Raw genomic sequence first — 21614 nt, 5'->3', positions numbered from 1 at the left:
AGCAATGGTTAAGTAGTTCAAACTCCCAACAAGCTGTCAACACAAGGATAGATCTTTCCTCCTTACGAAGCTTAAGATTTACCTCCAAGGGAGTAAGAACAGAGTTACCTAATTGGAGACCAGCCAATGAAATCACTTCCTGCATGTATTTGTGCTGGTGTAACAACATACCAGTCGGAGTAAGCTGCACCTCAAGGCCAAGAAAGTATTGCAGGGGACCAAGATCTTTCATGTGAAAAGTGGCCTTGAGATGCTGTTGTAATTGCTTAATTAACGCAGTATCAGAGCCAGTAATTACAATGTCATCAACATATACCAGAAGCAATACAATTCCTCCAGAAGTCTTGCGAAGAAAAAGAGAGGAATCAAACTAACTTTGAGTAAACTGAAAATCAAGTAGGGTAGAGCGAAATTTATCAAACCATGCATGCAGAGCTTGTTTCAGTAGATACAAGGATCGGCGTAGCCGACAAACCTCTGAGGAAAGTGTAGCAAACATGCCGGGGGGTGGAGACATAGATTTCTTCCTTCAAATCCCCATGTAGAAAAGCATTCTTCACATCCATCTGCCGGAGAGACCACCCTTGCGATGCAGCAAGTGCCAAGATAGTCCGCACAGTAGTCATTTTGGCAACAGGTGCAAAGGTCTCTTCATAATCTATACCATACTCCTGCCAGTTCCCAAGAGCCACAAGACGGGCCTTATATCTGTCCAATGACCCATCGGACCGAAACTTGACTGAGTACACCCATTTACAACCAATAGGTTTGACACCAGAGGAACAAGTCACAAGGTCCCAAGTGTGATTATCTTGAAAAGCTTGGATTTCTTCATGCATGGCTTGTTGCCAACATGCTTGGGTGGGTGCCTAGGTATATGAGTGAGGAACAGAAACAGTGTTGAGTGACAGTAAGCGAGGTAGGAGGAAAACCATATCTATATGGTGGGTGTGTAACCCGAGTGGAGCGCCGAGGAACCACAAAATAAAATGACGAATCAGTGTCTGGAAGAAGTGTTGAAGAAAGAGGAGGACATCAATGATATACGACACCTGGTTTAAATCGCTCAATAAAAGAAGACACATCATCAAAAGCAGGAAGAAGAGTAATAGGAGTATCATAAATAACCTGAGACCGAAAGATATATTGATTTTCGAAGAAAATCACATTTCAGGAGACCCGGAATTTATTTGCATGAGCATCATAACAAACAAATCCTTTCTGAGTAGGACTATATACCATAAAGGCACACGTGACAGACTGGGCAGCAAGCTTGTGTCGCTCCACAGGTGGAAGATGAACAAAACAAACACACCCAAAAGTATGTAGTGTTTGATACTCAGGAGATATGCCAAATAATCAAAAATAGGGAGAATCATAATTTAGAGTGACAGTAGGCAAACGATTGATCAAATAGACACCAGTAGATAAAGCTTCTACCCAGAACTTAGAAGGTACAGAAGAAACAATCAACAAAGTATGAACGACATCTAAAAGATGACAATACTTATGCTCAGCGACTCCTTTTTCTTGAGAGGTACAAGGACAAGAACGCTAGGAAATGATCCCCTTTTGCTGAAAGAAATTCTGAAAAGGATGAGATATGTACTTCCCCCACCCCTGAGTTGGAGCGTTAAGTTTTTGATACAAGTATTAAACTTTGTGTTGACAAATGCAACAAATTTTTGAAAGACAGAAAACACGTCAGCTTTAGAGCGGAGAAAATATATCCAAGTGAAACAGCTATAACCACCAATAAACGTCACAAAATAACGAAATTGGCCATGAGAAATAACAGAACTCACACCCCAAACATCAGTATGCACAATCTCAAAGTAATTAGAAGCACGACTACCATGTGCAGGGAAAGATAAAGTTTTTACTTTTACCAAGACAACAAGTAGCACAGTCAAAAGATGCAGGAGAAGAAGAAAAGGAATCTTTGTTGCCCAAGAAACCATGATTCATAAGATAAGCCAAGAAAATTGAATTAGGATGACCCAATTTCTTATGCCAAACTTCATTATTATTGGCAGTAGCTGTACAAGCAAGAGAAACAGCATTAGGAATAGAAAACTGTAAAGGAAATAAACGTCCCACTTTAGGTCCCTTCGCGAGCACCGTCCCTGACACCTGATCCAGCACAAGACAACCAACACGAGAAAAATGAACATCATAGTTATTATCTACCAATTGTCCAACAGAAAGCAAATTGGTATACAATCCAAGAAAGACAAAAACATTGCGAAATGAAGATCCCAAATTACCAACAGCAGTAATTGGAAGAGTACTGCCATCAGCAATCTGAATATTTTGCGTGCCTTTATACTTACAAACATCATGAAGACCCATCATATTACCAGTCATATTATTACAAGTGCCCCAATCAACAGTCCAAGAAGTTGACTTAGTAGTCGTATGACTCGTACCACGCAGGCCTAAGGCTGTAAAAGCAGACACAATCATCTGTTGGACCATTGCTGGTGTGAGAACAGACAAATCAGAGCTTACAGTGGGCGGCGCAGAAGAAGAAGAGGACTGAACAGCAGCCTGAAAAGCTTTAGATTGGAGATGTTGAGGCCGCACTCGACAGTCTTTGATGAAATGGCCAACTTTCTTGCAGTAGTTACAAACCTTCTTAGCACAATTACGAGCAATATGACCAAACTCCTTGCAACTGAAACACTGCAACTTGTTCCTCCCTCTTCCTTGTGCCGCATATGCTACATTCACAGCCTCAGAAAATACCTTCTTAGAAGTCATATCCATCTGAGTGGATAACCGCCGTTCTTCACGCAACAAATCTCCCAAACAAATATCCAAAGAAGGAACAGGATTACGGTTCAATAAATTGGCGCGAATGGGCTCAAATTCAGGTCGAAGTTTCATCAAAAATTGATCGCGTTGACTCTCAACATGAACCGCTTGACGAGTAGCAAGTGCCGTAGGGGGAACCTTAGCATGAACAATAGCAGAATATTCGCTCCAAAGATTAATAAAACTAAAATAAAACTGTTCAATAGGTAAATTACCTCGACTGTAATTACTAATTTCCAACTCCAAGTGGAACTTCCGAACACTGTGATCTTGGTGGTAAATACAGTGGAGATAATCCCACATTGCTTGAGCTGTAGTAAAACAGCGCAGATTGGTCATAAGGTGAGACTCAATTGTCCCCAACAGCCAAGAGATTCTTAGCCTCCTTGACCTCCCATTGTGCAAATTCCTTTTCATTAGTGGGAACTTGCGCAGAACTATCAATATGATTTGATAATTCGTTCGCTTTCAAGAACAGTTTAAATTGGAATTCCCACGTAGGGAAATTCTTTCCAGTAAATCGAACAATAGTCTTTTCAATAGACATGATGAAAGGCACGAAAAAAAATAAGCCCAAGCAGTCAACCAAATAAACGGCAAGCCTGCCCTGTGTATGAAAAATGACACAACAGAGGAAGAAACACAGCACCTTCGTCGATCACACCAAGAGGAGTCAAAGCTGCTGACCACCACAGAAACTGCTGACAGCCACAAAGATGCCCAACCACCACGGAAAAAAACAAATACAAAAACACTGAGATGAGTAGCCCGCAACCAAGGACAGGGTGCGCTACTGAAAAAAAAAAAACTCTGGCAGCCCCCAACAAAACTCAAAACCACCAACGTGGACACCACAGAGAAGACCGACACCCACGAAAAGCAAGATGGAACTTTCTAAAACCGAGAATGATGAAATCAGAAGAGGGGCTCTGCTACCATGTCAATTTTGGTCTGAATGCCCTTTCCATAGGGTTGGCTTTCATTATATAAAAGAGATTTACGTTGTTGCTGCCATATTTTCAGGCAGGTTTTCAGCACCTAAATGCTGGCAGGTTTTCTGGAACATGCTGTCAGATTTGCAGCATTATTTATGCTATATACAATATAAATATAAACTAAAATATTTTAACTAAGCTATTTAAATCCTAAATTATCTCTGTTAACACAGATCACTCACGAACTATACGCTATCCCTTTTCCCTTTTTCTTTTTCTTTTGGATAACAACAGAATGGATTTCATCGATAAGAGGAGAATTTACAAAAAGGAGAAAAAGACTTCTCCCGTCAAAATTCTGGAAAAAAAAAAAAAAGAACCTAACTAATAAAACAAAACTGGGGGAAAAAACACCCAATTCAGAACAGAAGATTCCTCCAATCTTGCAGAATATCCAAAAAACTAACTCCCTTAAAAGCAACTGAACCCAACACAACATAAAGAATCCAGGTAATGAATCTTCTCCCAAACCAGCTGCCACTTCAATTTTCTCCCTGATAAAATGTGTGCATTATGCTCCAACCATAATCCCCAGAACACTGCAAAAATACAACATTTCCATAGTGTCATCCCCTCATTCCTTCTATCAAACCCGTCAAAAGAAATAGACAACAATTCCTCCACTGATGCCACAGAGACCCAAGAAGCTACCATCACACCAAATAAATTATACCAAATCCTCCTAGACTCTTCACTTCACATTCAAGCTCCTTTGACATAAAGACTCCCTGTTTCCTTTCTCTCACATACTTGACTGCATTCCCTTTAAAGCAAAAGTGATAACCTCTTCAGAACAAAGGTAAATCATCTCTATTCTGGTAATGATTAACCTTGACAGCACATCCATCCTTATGATGTATGCACACACAGATGCGCAATAGCCATGGTCTAAAATTTCCACGAGATTGTAGAAATTTTCATCAAAATTTCCGGTTTCCGTCACCCTCAAAATCGAACTAGCAGTTTATTTTTGTCTTGCATTAATTTCATCAAAATTCTAACAAATCATTCAAAATCTTGAAATTTTAGCAAAACTTGTCAAAATTTTACTTATAAAATGAAATTTCCTCAGAATTCAAATGAGAATTAGGAGTGATGTGAAATTTCTCTGAATTTATTTTATTTATTTTTATCGAAATAAAAGATTATTACAAGGGCTTTTAAAATTATCCGAAAAAAATAAACTTACAACAACATTTTATTTAACCAGCCATGTCTAAATTAACATTATTTGTATAATAAAAAATATTTACATTTTTTATAAATTTCATTTGTATTAACTGAATATGTTTAATGCACATTATCGTACAAATATGTTTGATACACATATTATATTATAACTTTTCCAACTCATACACAACATAGATGTATTTAACTTGAAATACATTAGTCCTAAAACTTACGTTATTATGTCTATTAACCATTTCTAAAGTTTCACAAAAGAATTCCATGCTTTACTGATTTTTGTTATTTTTTCAAATTGAAATCAAAATTGACATTGAAATTGAAATTCCCATCAAAATTTATGTACTCGTGGAGCTTCAAAATTTGAGTTGAAATCGAAATTTAAGACCTTGGTACTAGTAGGGATAATGAACATCACAAAGTGAACCTCTTCATTATTTATGTTGTGGAGATAATATTTGTGTATAAGTGAAATTCTATGTTAAAATTCTATGTTTCTATGTATAATGGTTTTCATGAATTCTCTCATGCGAATTATCTAATTGTATGTCTGTAGAGAGGACGTATCTTTTTCAACTTTTCATGTATCCCATTTTAATCATTAAAAAATTTATTGCTAGAGATACCATTCAAATATCAACTGGCATATGGTGATACGTTGTTATGGAAAGGTGGATGGGTTGGTTATTTCTCATACAACAGTTCGTTATGTGGAGAAGAAAAAACTGTCGTTCCTAGGGGCAACAAATGATGATAGAAACCTTGCTAACATTCATCTAGGTCTCTATGATGATGTGATAGTGATTAATCATGTAAAGAAGGTATTCTTGTTTTCACCCATCACCAATGAATAAGCTCTTAAATAAGTGTCATTTAATATCATCTTTATTAAGAATTTAACAACTATTATTTATGTTTAAAATGTTATTTGCATTCAATGTTGCTTATAATAAGTGTTATTTAATATCATCTACATTAAGGAGAAATGGGAAACAATGTCATCTACGAAGAACAATATCTTTTACCACGCTCTCTGAAAGGCATACTTCGGATGGATAGATTGGGTATCACTTTCGTTCGTCGCTAGTTCAACTCTCGAGTTTTTGTTTAGTGGATTTTGATTTTTTTTATTGTAATTTTATCTAGGCATGTTTAGATTTGTTTCTTGTTAGCTTTGTTTGGTTTTGTTGTCCTAGTTTGGTTGGTTGTTGGTGTTTTTTTTGGGAGGGTTTCAATTTCATTATCTGTAATCTCCTCTTTGCTTGTCTTGTAACCACGGTATTCCTCCGCCAAAAGTGAGGGCATATCAATAAATAAAAGGAGGCGCCGCCCTCTTTTGGTAAAAGAAAAAAAAAATCAGCATTAAGTATAAATAATTATAGGGAGGAGACTTGAGACTTGTGATAAGGCCAAACCCCATTGCCGAATGTTGTCCTTCAAGGAACCGCAATACTTCTATTCACTGCTGTACTGCAATTTTGTAGCCAATAACTTCCATAAAGCCTCAGAAATGGCTAAGGAACTTTGTCTCTCGATCAGATGTTACCCTTACTATCAAAAAAAGAAAGTCTTTGGTACCCCATGTAATTTGACCATTCATTAAAAGAAGAGAACTGCCACATGAGTTGCATCTAATGTCTTACTGTATGCAATAAAGTGAGCCATCTTTGAAATCGATCCACAACTACAAACAAGCCAAACAGGCAATGAAATTGTGAACTAAGTGCATTCTCTTCGCCCCAAAATTATTATGCCGAAAAGGAGTGATCATCTTCCTTCTAATCTCATAAAGCCAAAGAAAATAGAAAAAAGAAATTGAACTTATTAAATAAATTTTCAGAAATCACTGCCGAAAAGAAGATAAACAACGATCATACAACCCACTGTACAAATGATGCAGATTAGAAACTTAAGGCAAAATACTTCCAGGAATCCAAGATATACTAACCAAAATCAGAACAAGTTCTTTTCTAACAATAAGAAATCAAACATACTTTGATGAAGTCATGCAAAGATGGATCAGAATCCACAGTCAAATTGCGAAGCAGTGATACAACTTGAGATGATCGAGTCCCAACAAGTTCTCCGTTGGCTTCAGAAGGAATGCAACAAGCAACCAATTTTGATACAAAAAACTACATTGCAACAGCAGCATGTTAGGAGGGGTATTGAGTCATTTTATCAAACATGGTAAATGATAATTTAGGATGACGAAGATATAAACCTGAAGTTGTTCACCAAGCACACCAGAAATTTCCTTGGATGGATTATCTTCGAAAATTTTGAGCAATGTGGAAATGATATGACAACACTGGTTTTCTAAAGCATGACAACCAATGAACTGCCCAACCAAGTTGAAAATATAACTGCAATAAAAAAACAACAGATCACCAAACGTATCACTTCAAGATAGTGAAACATGGGCCATCACAAACTGTAAAGAAACTTATGAATCCCCCAACAAAGCTGAAAAGATAACCGCAGGAAAAGAAACATTGCACCAAAAATATGTTTCTTCACCCAACATGAAAAACAAGCATTAGTGGAGACATCCACTAGATCCACAAAAGTAAACCAACACAAAGGAGGCAAAAGCCAAGCAACAAAGCACATCACCTAAGGCAAACACAGAAAACTAAATAAGGTAATCCACAGCCCATCAGTAAACAGCAACCTTCGAAACAACCCTTCAAAATAAAACAAAAATGCAGCCTTACTGGAGAATTTTAATAAGGATCAAAAACCTATCTTCATAGGCCAAAAGTTTTATCATGCTGCTTGAGCATGCACTTAATCAAGGAGGTAGCATAGACGAGATCTTACAGTCTAAAGCAAATAAGGAATCAAATATCTTAGCAAAACCAGTAATGGATGTAAATTGGACTAGAGATTTTTTTGACATGCACCAGGTGAAACAACTAATGGTTACTAACCTATATAATCTAGCTGATTCACAGCCAAAACTTTCTCAACCATCACAAAAAGGGATTTTTATATGACTGACAATCAATGCCCACATAATTACAGCAAGGATACAAAAATGCTTTCTTCCTCCATCAGCTGGGCCTTCTCTGAAATCATTTCATAATGTAGGCCCATATGAAATTGCTTACGCAATCTGGCAAGAGAACACAATCCATATGCAGAATGGAAACAATATAACCATTGAATTCCAAAATATGACAAGCCTACTAGGTTTAATAATGAACATAACCTTATCTTGGAATAATCTCAACCCACAAGCAAAAGAAACTCAGAAAACTTTCACACAGAATTTGTAAGAAGCAAGACCTGATTTGAGTCTCAACTCTCAACAATTCCATAATACAGGAATTCAACTCTCTTGCATGAGCTGTCTCATGATGCCCAACAATTCTTCAATAATGTTATTTGAGTCAATCCACAAAGCCATGGACCGAATCTTGACAAAAACTCTCAGAATGTAATATTCAATATTATTTTGGAGTGTTCCTGTGATCTATTATATTCAATGGATTTTCAGTAAGGTGTTGACAAGATTTCAAAGATTTTGAAATAGCCAACTAATGGAGATCCCAAGATAGCAAGGCAACTTCTTGAATATTCAAATTTGAAGAAAGATCATGAAGATCTTTGCAATCAATTTTTTGAGTGCAAGACTTTCATAAACAACTACAAAACAGATTGCTTTGTTGGATATTCAACTCAATTGCTGCAACAAGATCTCAAAGAATTCAATTACTCAATGCGAAGACTTTGCCTTTAAAAATAACAATGTATTATCCTTTCTCTTGAAGGATTTGGAATAAGTTGTTTGGTTTATTTAGGGAGAATTGGGTTTGTCCCGATTCATTGGAGGATTTGTTGAATATTTCATCTACAGACTTTCGGAAGGTTTAATAGATCATGGGATCTTTGCAATTTTTTTGCGGAATTCGAATGGAAAGGAATGCTCGTATTTTTTTCAAGGAAGAAGAACACCTAACCCTTTGCTACGAAAAAGGATTCATTACTTGGTGTCATAAGCCAAGCTTGTTGAACAGTTCACAGACTTTCAGAAGGTTTAATTGATCATGGGATCTTTGCAATTTTTTGGGGAATTTGGATGGAAAGGACTGCTCATATTTTTTTTCAAGGAAGAAGAACACCTGACCTTTGCTATGAGAAAGGATTTATTACTTGGTGTCATAAGCCAAGCTTGTTGAACAGTTCAAGGCATTAGGCTTGCCCATGATCACTTGTCCTGTGTGCATGGGATGGGTAACATCATGTGAATACTAGTGTAGATTTCATTCTTGGACTAGGATAATGCTTTGGCCAAAATAGTTAGACTCCTCAATTACTTTGACGTTTCCAAGTGGCAAAGTGAAAGTATTATAGAAATCTCTTTAGGGGAAGGTGACTAGTTATTGTTTTCATGCATAGGCTTCTTGCTTCCCTTGCTAAACACATGTTTCTTATAAAGATGTTAATAATGAATTGCATTGCATTATGGTTTACAGTGTGACTCTTGTTTGCTTTCATGTTTGCTTACTACTTTGGCTTCATTAGCATTTGATGGATGTGAATCTATTCATGCAGTAAAACTACTGTATACTTTCATCTGATTGGCTAAGCTAGTGTGCTATAACTAGTCCCACACGACCCTTCACAAGGCATGAAGTTTTCAGCTCATAACTACTGGTACAAGATCTTGGTTAATTGCCTCATGATTTGATTGCCCACACATTGTGGGTTTGCTTAAAGCATCGGTAGGAGAAACATGTGATGCACTAATACCAAGAGAATTGACACATTAAAGGCGTAGGCTAAGACAGCGAACAATGTGGCTATGGAGATGGCCCAATTGGCAAAACATGTTGATGTATTAGAGGGATCCAAAGACAGCAGCAGGATTCCATTGAGGAAATGTCTAAAGACTTCCATGGTACTGCAGAAAAGCACTACAAATCCAGATGGGTAAGTTGACTATGAAGGTAAACTTGATGGTTCATGATATCAGGTATTCCAATTCTACAAGTGTAGAGCATGGAAGAACAAGGGTGCAAAAGCCCAAAGCATATAGGGGTGCCCATGATGATAGGCAATTGAAGAACTTCTTCTTTAACATGGAGCAATATTTTCTTGTGGTGAGAACCAACTTAAAGGAGGCAAAATTATCCATAGTGACTATGTAATTAAGTGGAGATGCTAAGCTATGGTGGCATACCAAGTACAATGAGATTTAGTTGGTCAATGTGCAATTGATAATTGGCCAGACTTGAAAAGAGAGCTCAAGGCCCAATTTTCTACAATGCTCGAGACACGCTATGAGATCTTAAGCATATTAGTAGAGTGAGGGAGTAAGTGAAACAATATCTGCTTTAATGTTGGATACTCGGGACATTCCTGAGAAAGACAAGCTATTCTATTTCCTTAAGGATTGAAAATATGAGCAAGGGCTCAACCTTATCAACAAAGAGTTTAAGACTTGCTACTACATAGGATGTTGCGAAATGCTTGAATGACTATGCTAGAAAGAGTTCCACCATGTTCAAGGATAGTGACAAGTTGGGTGGAAACAACATAAAGTCTTTCAAGAGGGGCAAACCCATAAGTAGGGGAGCCGACTTCAAAGGAAGACTTGGCCTCAAATCCTCAATCTTTCAAAACACGAAGTGGTAAGGGTAAGTTGGCGTGCTTCTTATGTCAAGGCCCCTATAGAATTGTTTCTTGCCCTCAAAACTCATTTGTTCAATTCCTTCAAGCCTATATCACGGAGGGGGCATGAGGATACAACGAGGATGAGGAAACCCGAAGGATAGATGCAGTGCTATTACGTAACAAGTCGAAGAGGCAAATGAAAGAACCAAAAGTTAGCCAAGAAAAAGGATTAATGTTTATGGATCTGAGGGAGTAACAGATGTTACACAGCAGGTACCAGGTGAGGGGCTGTGAATTATTTTAAAGCATATAAAAGTCCCTAACCTTCTAAAAAGATTTTTTAATGTATTTCAGAACCTTAGTTCAACTTACGAACATCGGTTAGCAAGAAATAGAGGAAAAAATCATGTGAAAAGAAAATCCTTAATTTCCAAATCTAACCAAAGCCACATTTTTCTTTTAAGCACAACAGGAGTTTTCTGTCCCCCCCCCCCCCCCCCCCCCTTCCAAAAAAAAAAAATTTCAATTAAGAACCACAGCCACTATGGTTCAAATGGTACGAGGTAAAAATTCTATCAAATAAAGCAGCCCACACAATGGTGGATATTTCAAATGGAAATTATGTCCATATTCTTTTATATAGAAAGAATCATCCCTAGATAGATAGAGAGCACAAAAAAAATACCATTTCTATATGGTAACCATCTCAAAAAGTTTTGAAAACTTCATCAACCCCTCCCTTCAAATTCTTCCAATGATACAATGTCTGCTATGTTCTCCTTTACATCAATAGTAACTTATCAATTATGTTCCTCTAAGCAAATCCATAATAATTAAATCAATTACTATCAAAACCCTAAAATCTAGTGAAACTAGAAGTTGGTTCAATCTAAGCATCCCACTAGATTTTTTTTTTGGTGGTAAGAACCCACTAGTTAATTACCATATCACTAGTTTTAAACCGCCATGTGTGAGAGACGTCCAAATACAATATCCCTCAATGTTAAAATAAATCAAAAATTCGCCAATTCCTATTTCTAATGCATCATCAGTCAATTTTCAGTGTGAAAATGGTATTAAGCATAGAAGATTGATATCTTTGATGAATATAACACAACTTAACCAAGAAAATTCCACAACCAAAAATGAAAAGAGGATATATAATGGATTGGAAAAATATAACTACATCATACCTCATAAAAATAGAATAAAGCCAAAGAAATCTAGTGAATATGAATTTGCACAGTTTCAAGGACTATGATTATTAAATCAGCCCACTCTAACGTGCCATATTACTACTAGGAATAAAAAGAAGAAGCACAATACATTGAATCAAAACTAGACAGCTAAAATAGAGAAGTGCATCTAGCATGCAATGTGATCAGAAAATACCACCAAAATTAAAATAAAAACTGTATGGGACAACAATAAACTGGCTCTGTTATATGGATGGAACTGTTGGACAACTGAAAAAGTATTCTTAATATGCTATGAGCGATTCCACTTGTAAAAGATAAGGAAGGGGCAGGTAAGATGGTTGATGGTTTGACACTAACATTGACCAAATAACCATCCAAGATTTAGCTAGCATTAGAGTTTGTAGGAGGGGAAGGTAAGAGTGTAGACCTAAAATAACAGGGTAGAAACTAAAAATAATTTGAATTAAGGTAGTTGAAAGGATTTGACAGCACTCCAACTTTCAAAGCATCTTGCCCTGTATCATGCAAAATGGAAAAAAGGATCCTGCCCTAGATCTGCTGAACGGCAAAAAAGGATTCATATAGCCGACTTGTCCTAACTGGACTTGAAGCTTTGCGGTTATCACTGTTGTTGTAATAAAAAATAAAGAAAAACTCCACAACATTCCTTCTTCACAGAAACCTCCTGCAAACTGTTTTAACCATTCAGATCAAACATACGCATGACCAAGTAAAGTTGCAAGCTCAACTGCATCAACTGCAAAGAGAAGATATCTGCATTCACTCACTTTGAAGTGCTAGACACAGCAGCTCTATGCCCAAGAACATTGACAAGCACCTCTATTCCAGCTAGCCGATGACATTTGTGCCTATGATGAACTGCTGCTTCAACTTTGTAATGCAATTCCACCATAAACTACAAAACCAAAAGTAGCATATTATTCTCAAATGCATAATAATGTTCACAAAAGACAATCAAACTCAATAATGAAAAAACAACACTCCTAAAGAGGACTTATTTCATAGAAGTAATTCTATTATCACCATAAACACTCTATCTAGGCGAAAAATGTTAATCTTGTCCACAACACCAACACTTGTAGGACAAACCTCCCTACATAAAGTCAGGAAGAAGAAATTAAAATAAAAAATTGAAATGAAATGAAAACTTCACAAAGAAACACAAACAAAAACAAAAAGGTGAAGAATGGGATGCACATCTCCAAGAATCCATCAACAACCGTTTGGATCGCAAGCATAACTGTATCCTTGGAAAAGGAAGGCGGGACAGGGTTTGATGAAGAAGAAGTTAGAGATAAAATGTGGCCAACAATAGAAACCTGCAAACACAAAAAAGCAAAAGTGAAATAACTAAATCAAAGAACAATTGAATATCATTCACTTTACTCCAATAAACAAAAAATATAAACCAGGCTTGGTGGTCCAATAACTGCCTTCCAACTCATCACTAACATCACAAAGTACACAAGGATAAGCAAACATATAATGAGTTTGTTGAAAATGACAAGCAACTAGAGAAAACATTAAGTTTAGATACCAAAGAAATAAAGACATAAAACCATGGTCTTAAATTTCAATGAAATTGTCGAAATTTTCCATTTCCGTCACCCTCGAAATCGAAATGGTAGTCAATTTCTGTCTTCAACAATTTCTGTCGAAATCTCAACGAATCATCCAAAATTTATCTAAATCTCAAAATTTTAACAAAATTTGTTGAAATTTTAACTATACGAAGAAATTTTGTCAGAATTCAAATAAGAATTATCTTAATTTATTTTATTTATTTTATCAAAACAAAAGATTACTACAAGTGTTTTTGACATTATATGAAAAAATAAACTTACTGTAACATTTTATTTAACCATTCATGTCTAAATTATCATTTGTATAATAAATAATTTTTAAATGATTTATGAATTTCATTTGTATTAACTGAATATGTTTAATGTACATTATCTTACAAATATGTTTGATACAAATACTATTTTACAACTTTTCCACCTCATACAAAACATAGATGTATTTAATTTGTAATATATTAGTCCTAAAACTTGTATTATTATGTTTGTTAACCATCTCTAAAGTTTCACAAAGAGTTCCATGTTTTACTACTAAAAAAAAGGGCAGCCCAGTGCACAAAGCTCCCGCGCATGCGGGGTCCGGGGAAGGGCCAGATCACAATGGATCCATAGTACGCAGCCTTACCTTGTATTTTTGCAAGAGGCTGTTTACTACTAATTTACGTTATTTTTTCAAATCGAAATCGAAATTGACATCGAAATCGAAATTTCCATCGAAATTTTCGTACTTTTGGAGCTTTGAAATCGAAATTTAAGACCTTGATGGTGCATTATTTTACCTATATTGTAAGCAAGGTCTAAAATTTTGATTTCAACACAAATTTCGAAGCTCCAAAAGTACAGAAATTTCAATTTCAAATTTCGATTTTGATTTGAAAAAGTACATAAATTAGTAGTAAAGCAAGGAATTCTTTGTGAAACTTTAGAAATGGTTAACAAACATAATAATATAAGTTTCAAGACTAATATATTACAAATTAAATACATGTGTATCAAACATATTTGTAAGCTAATGTACATTAAACATATTCAGTTAATACAAATGAAGTTCATAAATTATTTAAATATTATTTATTATACAAATAATGATAATTTAGACATGAATGGTTAAATAAAATGTTACTGTAAGTTTATTTTTTCATATAATTTCAAAAGCGCTTGAAATAATTTTTTGTTTCAAGAAAATAAATTAAGATAGAATTTCACTTCAATCCTAAATTTCTCATTTGAATTCAAACGGAATTTCATTGTATGGCTAAAATTTCAACAAGTTTCGCTAAAATTTTGAGATTTCGATAAATTTCAGATGACTCGATGAGATTTTGATGAAAATTATGCAAGATGGAAATCGACTACCAATTTGATTTTGAGGGTGACGGAATTCGGAAATTTCGACGGAAAATTTTGACAATTTCGTGGAAATTTAAGACCATGGTTGCAAGTGTCTAAACCACCTCAATCAACCCTCAATTATCTTCTATAGGTTCTATCCTTAACTTACCACAAATATTTCCAATCCATAATGTTGTAAATCTCAAAATAAATTAAGTAATCAAAGAAGAAAATACCAAACTCACAATTAGAGATGAAGATAAGAAGAGAAAAAAAGAATAAAAGGAACAATCGGCAGTTTTTCTTGGAGCCTTACATACAGCTCCAGGTCTGCCTCTTATACATTAATAAGAATAAAAAGATTTCAGGACAAAAATACCCCTGCTGACACAATCTAACTACTAAAATAACAATTTTTCTTCTAACATTTAATTTATCTTTTAGTACATGGACATTATACAGCTCATCCGCCATAAACTAGTAAGGAGCAACTACATAGCTTCCTCCTTCACCCAAGCTTGGGACAAGCTGTCTGTGAAAAGAATTACGACACTGAGTGCATCATAGGTGGAGTTTAATGCTTCTTTATATAGTATTTTCTTTTCCTTTCGTTTAATTCCATACTTCCCTTCGAATAAAAAAATACCCTTGAAGGAGTTCCTTGGAATTCATAAGGGATTCCATTTAGGATCATTTTTGGAATTTTATAGCCATGGGACTTAAGTATGCCAGAAGAGTCATATGTGTAGCCTTCAGTAATACTAAGCCACATATTCATTTGATAAGTCAAAATTTCTACACCAGAGCTTCACTTTGGAAGAATTGAAACCATCCATCATAGTGTTCATGCATGAAAATTTCATGAGTTCAGAGAATTTTAGAAGCTATTGCAGCTATTGAAGGATTTTTGCAGTTGCTGCTGCTTCTTACAAGCTTTCTTCCATCAGTTTTCCAACCCTCCATCATCTTATTATCATGACCTTGTCCTCTTCCTCAAACACGAACAACAATCAAAATAAAATGTTACTATTCAAACTAATTCACAATATTGTTCAGACCACCATAATTTAACACTCCTTGTCTTATTCAAGCCTCAGACTACCATAATTTATCACTCCAACTTAGAAACCACTGCAACAGGAATCTTAAAAGGGGAGAAAAATAGAGAACCGAAGAAAGAGAACCCTGAACTAAGTAAACCAACCACCTAAATAAAAAGAGCTATCTTTTTACCATATACTTGCCTTCCAGACCTCAGCCACTACATGATCCAAGAACATTCCAAGAGAGGATTACCTTGAAGAAAAACCTAGAGAAGTGATAGGCCACTTTGAAACCCCAAAACCTGCTAAGGAGAAAAAAAAACCTAGAAATGACATCTAAACATCCACACTTACTCATACTAATCCTCAAACCAGAAACACTCTCAAAATTTTTTAACCCACATCTTGAGGGTAGGGGGGGACCATTCTCATAGAGAGAAACGCACTTGCCCACCAAGGGTAGAAAGATTACATAAAGGAAAAAGTATCATCTTACAAGAAAAATAATAATATCATCAACAAACTACAAATGGGGAAAAAACACCATTGCTTGCCAGTTGCCACTGAGATTTTGCACTAAACCTGTCTATGGCCCCACCAATCATCCTCCAAAGACACTACCAAAATAAAAAGAAATTGAGATACAGGTCCCCTTGCAACACACCTAAAACTGAGAACCAAGTATTAGGTTCTCCATTAATAATCACATAAAAAGAAAAGGATGAGAAACAAACTCTATTCCAACCTCTCCATTTCGGCTCAAAACCCTTCCTATCCAACACCCTATTCCCTATCTAAAAAATTCCAATTCACCTTGTCATAGGCTTTCTCAAAATCTAACATAAAATCAAAACCTTTCCCATTCCATCCAACATCCTCAACAACCTCACTCCACCAAAAGGTCCAAAACAATAACTAGAATATGCCAAGGTCTTAAATTCCTATTTCAACTCAAATTTCAAAGTTCCAAAAGTATGGAAATTTCGACGGAAATTTCAATTTCGATGTCAATTTTGATTTCGATTTGAAAAAATAACCGAAACTAGTTGTAAAGCATGGAATTCTTTGTGAAACTTTAGAAATGGTTAACAAACATAATAATATAAGTTTTAAGACCAATATATTACAAATTAAATACATCTATGTTTTGTATGAGGTGGAAAAGTTGTAAAATAGTATGTGTATCAAACATGCTTGTAAGATAATGTACATTAAACATATTCAGTTAATGTAAATGAAATTCATAAATCATTTAAATATTATTCATTATACAAATATTGATAATTTAGACATGAATGATGAAATAAAATATTACTATAAGTTTATTTTTTCATATAATTTCAAAAGCACTTGTGATAACCTTTTGTTTCAATAAAATAAATTAAAAGAGAAATTTCACTTCACTTTTGAATCTCTCATTTGAATTTCGACGAAATTTCATTTTATAGTTAAAGTTTTGACAAATTTTGCTCAAATTTCAAGGTTTCGATAAATTTCGGATGATTCATTGAGATTTCAACAGAAATTATGCAAGACGGAAATTGACTGCCATTTCAATTTCAAGGGTGACAGAAATTGGAAATTTCGACAATTTCGTGGAAATTTAAGACCAAGGAATATGCATACCATAAACAATACTCAATCCAAAAATACTCCCACCATAGTCGGAGAAACCCAAGACTCGTTAAAAAACATCAAAGGTGTTGTCCATAACAACCTTGTACTCTAACCCTATTGAAAAGAGTGAGGAATAGTTAAATACGTCAAACATTTTAGCATCATTTGGCAATATTGTACCTTCACAGTTTGAACCTTGCTTGAGGATTGAAAACCTGTAAACCACTTTAATTTATTAGGGGATCCTGCAGTGCATGAATTAGGTACCTCAAAACCAAATAGTCCCTTCCATAAGCACCCAATAGCTAATTGGCTTGATTGTCCCAATGAGAAATTGCCTCAATAAATCTTAACTGAACATCTAAGACAACTCTAACATGCAAGTGGGATTCAAAGTGAGAATATTCCTTCCCTTATGAACAACTTACAAATTATAGGGTGCAAATCAAGACAACTGTTTCAAAACTTTACCAACACTGCTAGGCATAAAATTTTGGAATTAAGCAGGTATGAAAGGAAAGAATGCATGATATCTAATGTGTAGCTTATATAGATATATGAACATGATAAATATTTTTCTTTTTGATCCATATAATACTGGAGTAAATGTGAAGTTGAGAATAGGATGTACCTCAGATATAAAGAGTGAAATTTTACAAAAACAGGGAGAAAGGATCAGACTATAAGTTTTTCTCTATCTTGATCCAAAACATCCACAGAGGAACAGTATAATAGGACATTTCCAAATTTTTTAGCAAAATAAAACATTAAACAAAATGAACATACAATTTCAAAATATCTACAAAGCCTCATGGCATGCAATGTTGAACAAACAAGAAAATGTAGAGAAAGAGAGAGAGCTAACAGAAGATAGCCATGAAGAGAAAGGAAGGGGGGGGGGGGGGGGGGGGATGGGGTAGCTGATCATGCACTCAATACCCCAAGAAAGAACAAATGCGATCCAAACCAAAGCAAAGGCCAAACAAGGATAAGGAGAAGCCATAAAGGACATTATTTGAAGCAATGCTACAAAAGGCCACTTGTCCAGTTCTTAAAAGAAAAGCTAATTCTAGAGGGTATCTGTGTTCTAACATCATGAGGCCTCATATAGCACCCTATTGTTGGTAATCAAAAGTAGAAAGCACAAGGAAAGAAAATTGGAAATTCCAATCTATTTTAAACTGTTGAAAGGCAATAGAGCAGTTAAAAGAGAATTCATTACAGAACAATACTGTAAGCATTCCGACTGCTAGAAAACTATTATACGACCCTGCAGCTAAAATTAAGTAACTAAATCCAAACACTATCTACAAGAATACAAAACTTAACATAAGATAATGCACTCCCCCTTTCCCTGACAACTTTCTGACTGTTGATCTCTAGCACTACTGCCATATCATTATGCACCTTAAAACACTGATAAAGTTCTATGACAAGAATTGCTTCATAGAAGGACAAAAGATACCCCGACAGCATATGGAAGTGATTTCAAGGTCTAATAAAAAAAGCAACATAAAGACACAACAACTCTCAGGAGTTACCATACGGCATCAGTTAAACTCCCCCACAGCAACAATAGGAAGCCTAGATTTCAGGAAACATAGACTATACACTCTATTCTTTTCTTAAGTTAAGACACAAAAACAGTCGCACTTGAAACTGATTCAGCAACCTATAAGCCATACCCATGCCACAGGCCCACAATTTTGTATACATGACAAATACCAAAAACTGCACAAGTGCTCGAATGTACAATTCAAGTTCCAAAAGACATGATCCAATGATGAACTGCAATAATCTTGAATAACAGATGAATAAGCTGATAAGCATGCATCTAAATTCATAATAAAAAATAAATAAATAAATACTCAGAGAACTCGCATTCAAACAAAAGGAACATACCATATGTTTCTTTATAAGTATATCTCTTTCATTTTCAGATATCTCAGCGATATACAAAATTGTACTCTGAAGCACGGCCATGCCCTTTTCCCAGCCAGGCTTCTTACCACAATGCAATGCCATACAAATTGAAAAGATTGGCACAAACTGATTTCTAACCAATACTGCCAAAGGATGAGAAGCAACCTGAGCAGAGACTGAAGTGTCAATAGAAGGAACAAATAATTTAATTAACAATATGAAATCTATACTAAACAGCTGTAACCTTAATGAACAATATGAGAAGTTTCAGGAGAAAATATTATACCTCAGTCTAAAATGGGAAAAATGTGTAACTGTACAAAATCAATGATGCCAACCTTCTACCAATGCTATCCAAAAATTTTTGACATAAAATTAAGAGTTCCAAAAACATTATAAAAAAAAAAAATTAAGTTAAAACCACTAACCATAGCAACCCATTTTAGATTGGAAGTGTCCTCATGCAGAATTAGTGCAGGAAGAAGCCAAAAGCAACAATACTGCATGAAATTACTTGGTTCCGCACTCAAAACAAAAAGATCTCTTATCTGCAAAGAACAATTAAAAAACGCTAAGAAAAGATATTTACAACTTCACAAAAAATAGAAAACAAATATAATTACTCTAATTTGACACTGTTTGATCTACTAAAGAATCTACATTGAAAAGAAATTGGGAAGAAGAGTTCCATAAAAAGTAGGCTCTCGTTTTTGGTCATGTAAAGCCCATACTGGAGAGTTTTCATAAATTGTTAACAAAGACCAGAGGATATGGTTTCCATAGCAGAAATCTTATTTACAATATAAATCATTTTATCACTGGACAGTTAAGACAACACACTGGGTATGCATTAACTTAAATTGTGGTACAGGTTTAAAAAATTTGCGATCCCATTTAAATTGGATCCACTAACAATAAACCTAAAAAGGTTGTGCATGTCTGTGCGTGAAATAGTGTGACAAATCTATGTAGCGCAAAATACTGCAGAAGCCTCAAAAACACTTCTATATCCACAGATTATTGCACTATTACCTTCATATAAATTCGTGAATCACCTAATTGTGAAGCAAATGTCCTAGCCAAAAGGTGGAAATCATGTGACAGCATTCTAATGAACATTTTCAGCCATTCACTATTAGTTTGAGGCTTTGTTTTTCACCCAAACTTTAGATGGACCCTTTATCTTGTGATGTCTTTGCTCATTTTTAATTCAGCTATTCTTTATTAACTTGAAGTGCATTTTGTCCTCTTTCAGTCAACAATAATAACAAACAACAATGAGAAGCAACTTCCCCTTCAAAACTTCTCTTTTGCAGCTATCCCCCACTATAAAAATCATAGGGTTGAGAACAACAAATGTACACTTTCTTTATTACAGCAGAAACACATAGGAAAAAATTATTTTACACTTAAATCAATATACCAACAAGCTCCTCAAAGCCTCTCCTTCAGAAAATCAGGTCCTTCATACAGTCACGTTCAAATTTCAAAAGCAAAGATTCCTTACTCAAAATTGGACTCATGAAGAAACATAAAATTTTGAATTATTGTGGTTGTTTGATTACCTGCAGATAAAATAACTGGGGACAAGACATGAATATGTTACCTCAACAAGGGCAGCAAGGCTTACACCGCAAGCAACCCAACTAAAGAGTATTGATCCCATAAATTCCTCCAAATACTGCCCACATTCAAAATAAATAAATATATAAATAAAGCCATAATTTTTGTGTTATATGAAATTGAAATGAAAAATGAAACCAAGCAAACCTTCAAAAAGAATAATTTTTTAACAAGAGAAATTTTATCATAGAACACTAAAAAGCACAAGGGGAAAGATGAGCTCCAAAAAAACAAGAAGAAAGTGCAAATGATAAAAACAATCTAAGTTAGAGCTGCCATACAATCCCTTTGAAGGTCAGATAAAAACAGTCCCCAGAAACAACCAAAAGAAAGAGCCAACTGAGATGCCAAAAATACCACTGTATCCCATAATGAGGTAGAAGATCTGGAACGGCCCTAGAAAGTTCTAGCATTCCCCTCGAGCAAAAGAGTCCACAAGATTTTGAAAACCGCACAACGCTATTATACTCTTCCATTCCTGCTCTTCCCAAAATCGCACAATTAAAAGATCCCTTACTCTGCTGGGCACCACCCATGCTTCACCAAAGCAAGAAAAAAGAGTCTTTCAAACATAGCTTGCTGCCTGATTGTGGAAGAAAAGATGAGCACTAGTTTCATTGGATTCATGGCACATACAACAGAAATTCAAACTAAGGG

At 35.3% G+C, this 21614-nt stretch overlaps 1 protein-coding gene across 1 annotated transcript in view; it reads right to left on the bottom strand.

Moving 5' to 3' along the window:
- LOC131146626 (serine/threonine-protein kinase ATM) overlaps positions 1–21614 on the bottom strand; it is a 188686-nt gene that overhangs the window by 101207 nt on the left and 65865 nt on the right. The window contains exons 29-36 of the mRNA XM_058096335.1: positions 20941–21015; positions 19763–19882; positions 19314–19499; positions 13037–13158; positions 12863–12932; positions 12607–12734; positions 7222–7363; positions 6992–7132 (exon numbers count right to left, since the gene is read on the bottom strand). Of these exons, the coding sequence (XP_057952318.1) occupies positions 6992–7132; positions 7222–7363; positions 12607–12734; positions 12863–12932; positions 13037–13158; positions 19314–19499; positions 19763–19882; positions 20941–21015 (984 nt within the window). The remainder of the gene's footprint in view (positions 1–6991; positions 7133–7221; positions 7364–12606; positions 12735–12862; positions 12933–13036; positions 13159–19313; positions 19500–19762; positions 19883–20940; positions 21016–21614) is intronic.

The sequence above is a fragment of the Malania oleifera genome, chromosome 13 (assembly GCF_029873635.1).
Source record: "Malania oleifera isolate guangnan ecotype guangnan chromosome 13, ASM2987363v1, whole genome shotgun sequence".
NCBI classification, from domain to species: Eukaryota; Viridiplantae; Streptophyta; class Magnoliopsida; order Santalales; family Ximeniaceae; genus Malania; species Malania oleifera.
Note: the sequence above shows the minus strand (reverse complement) of the source record. Positions and strands in the feature narration are given on the sequence as shown.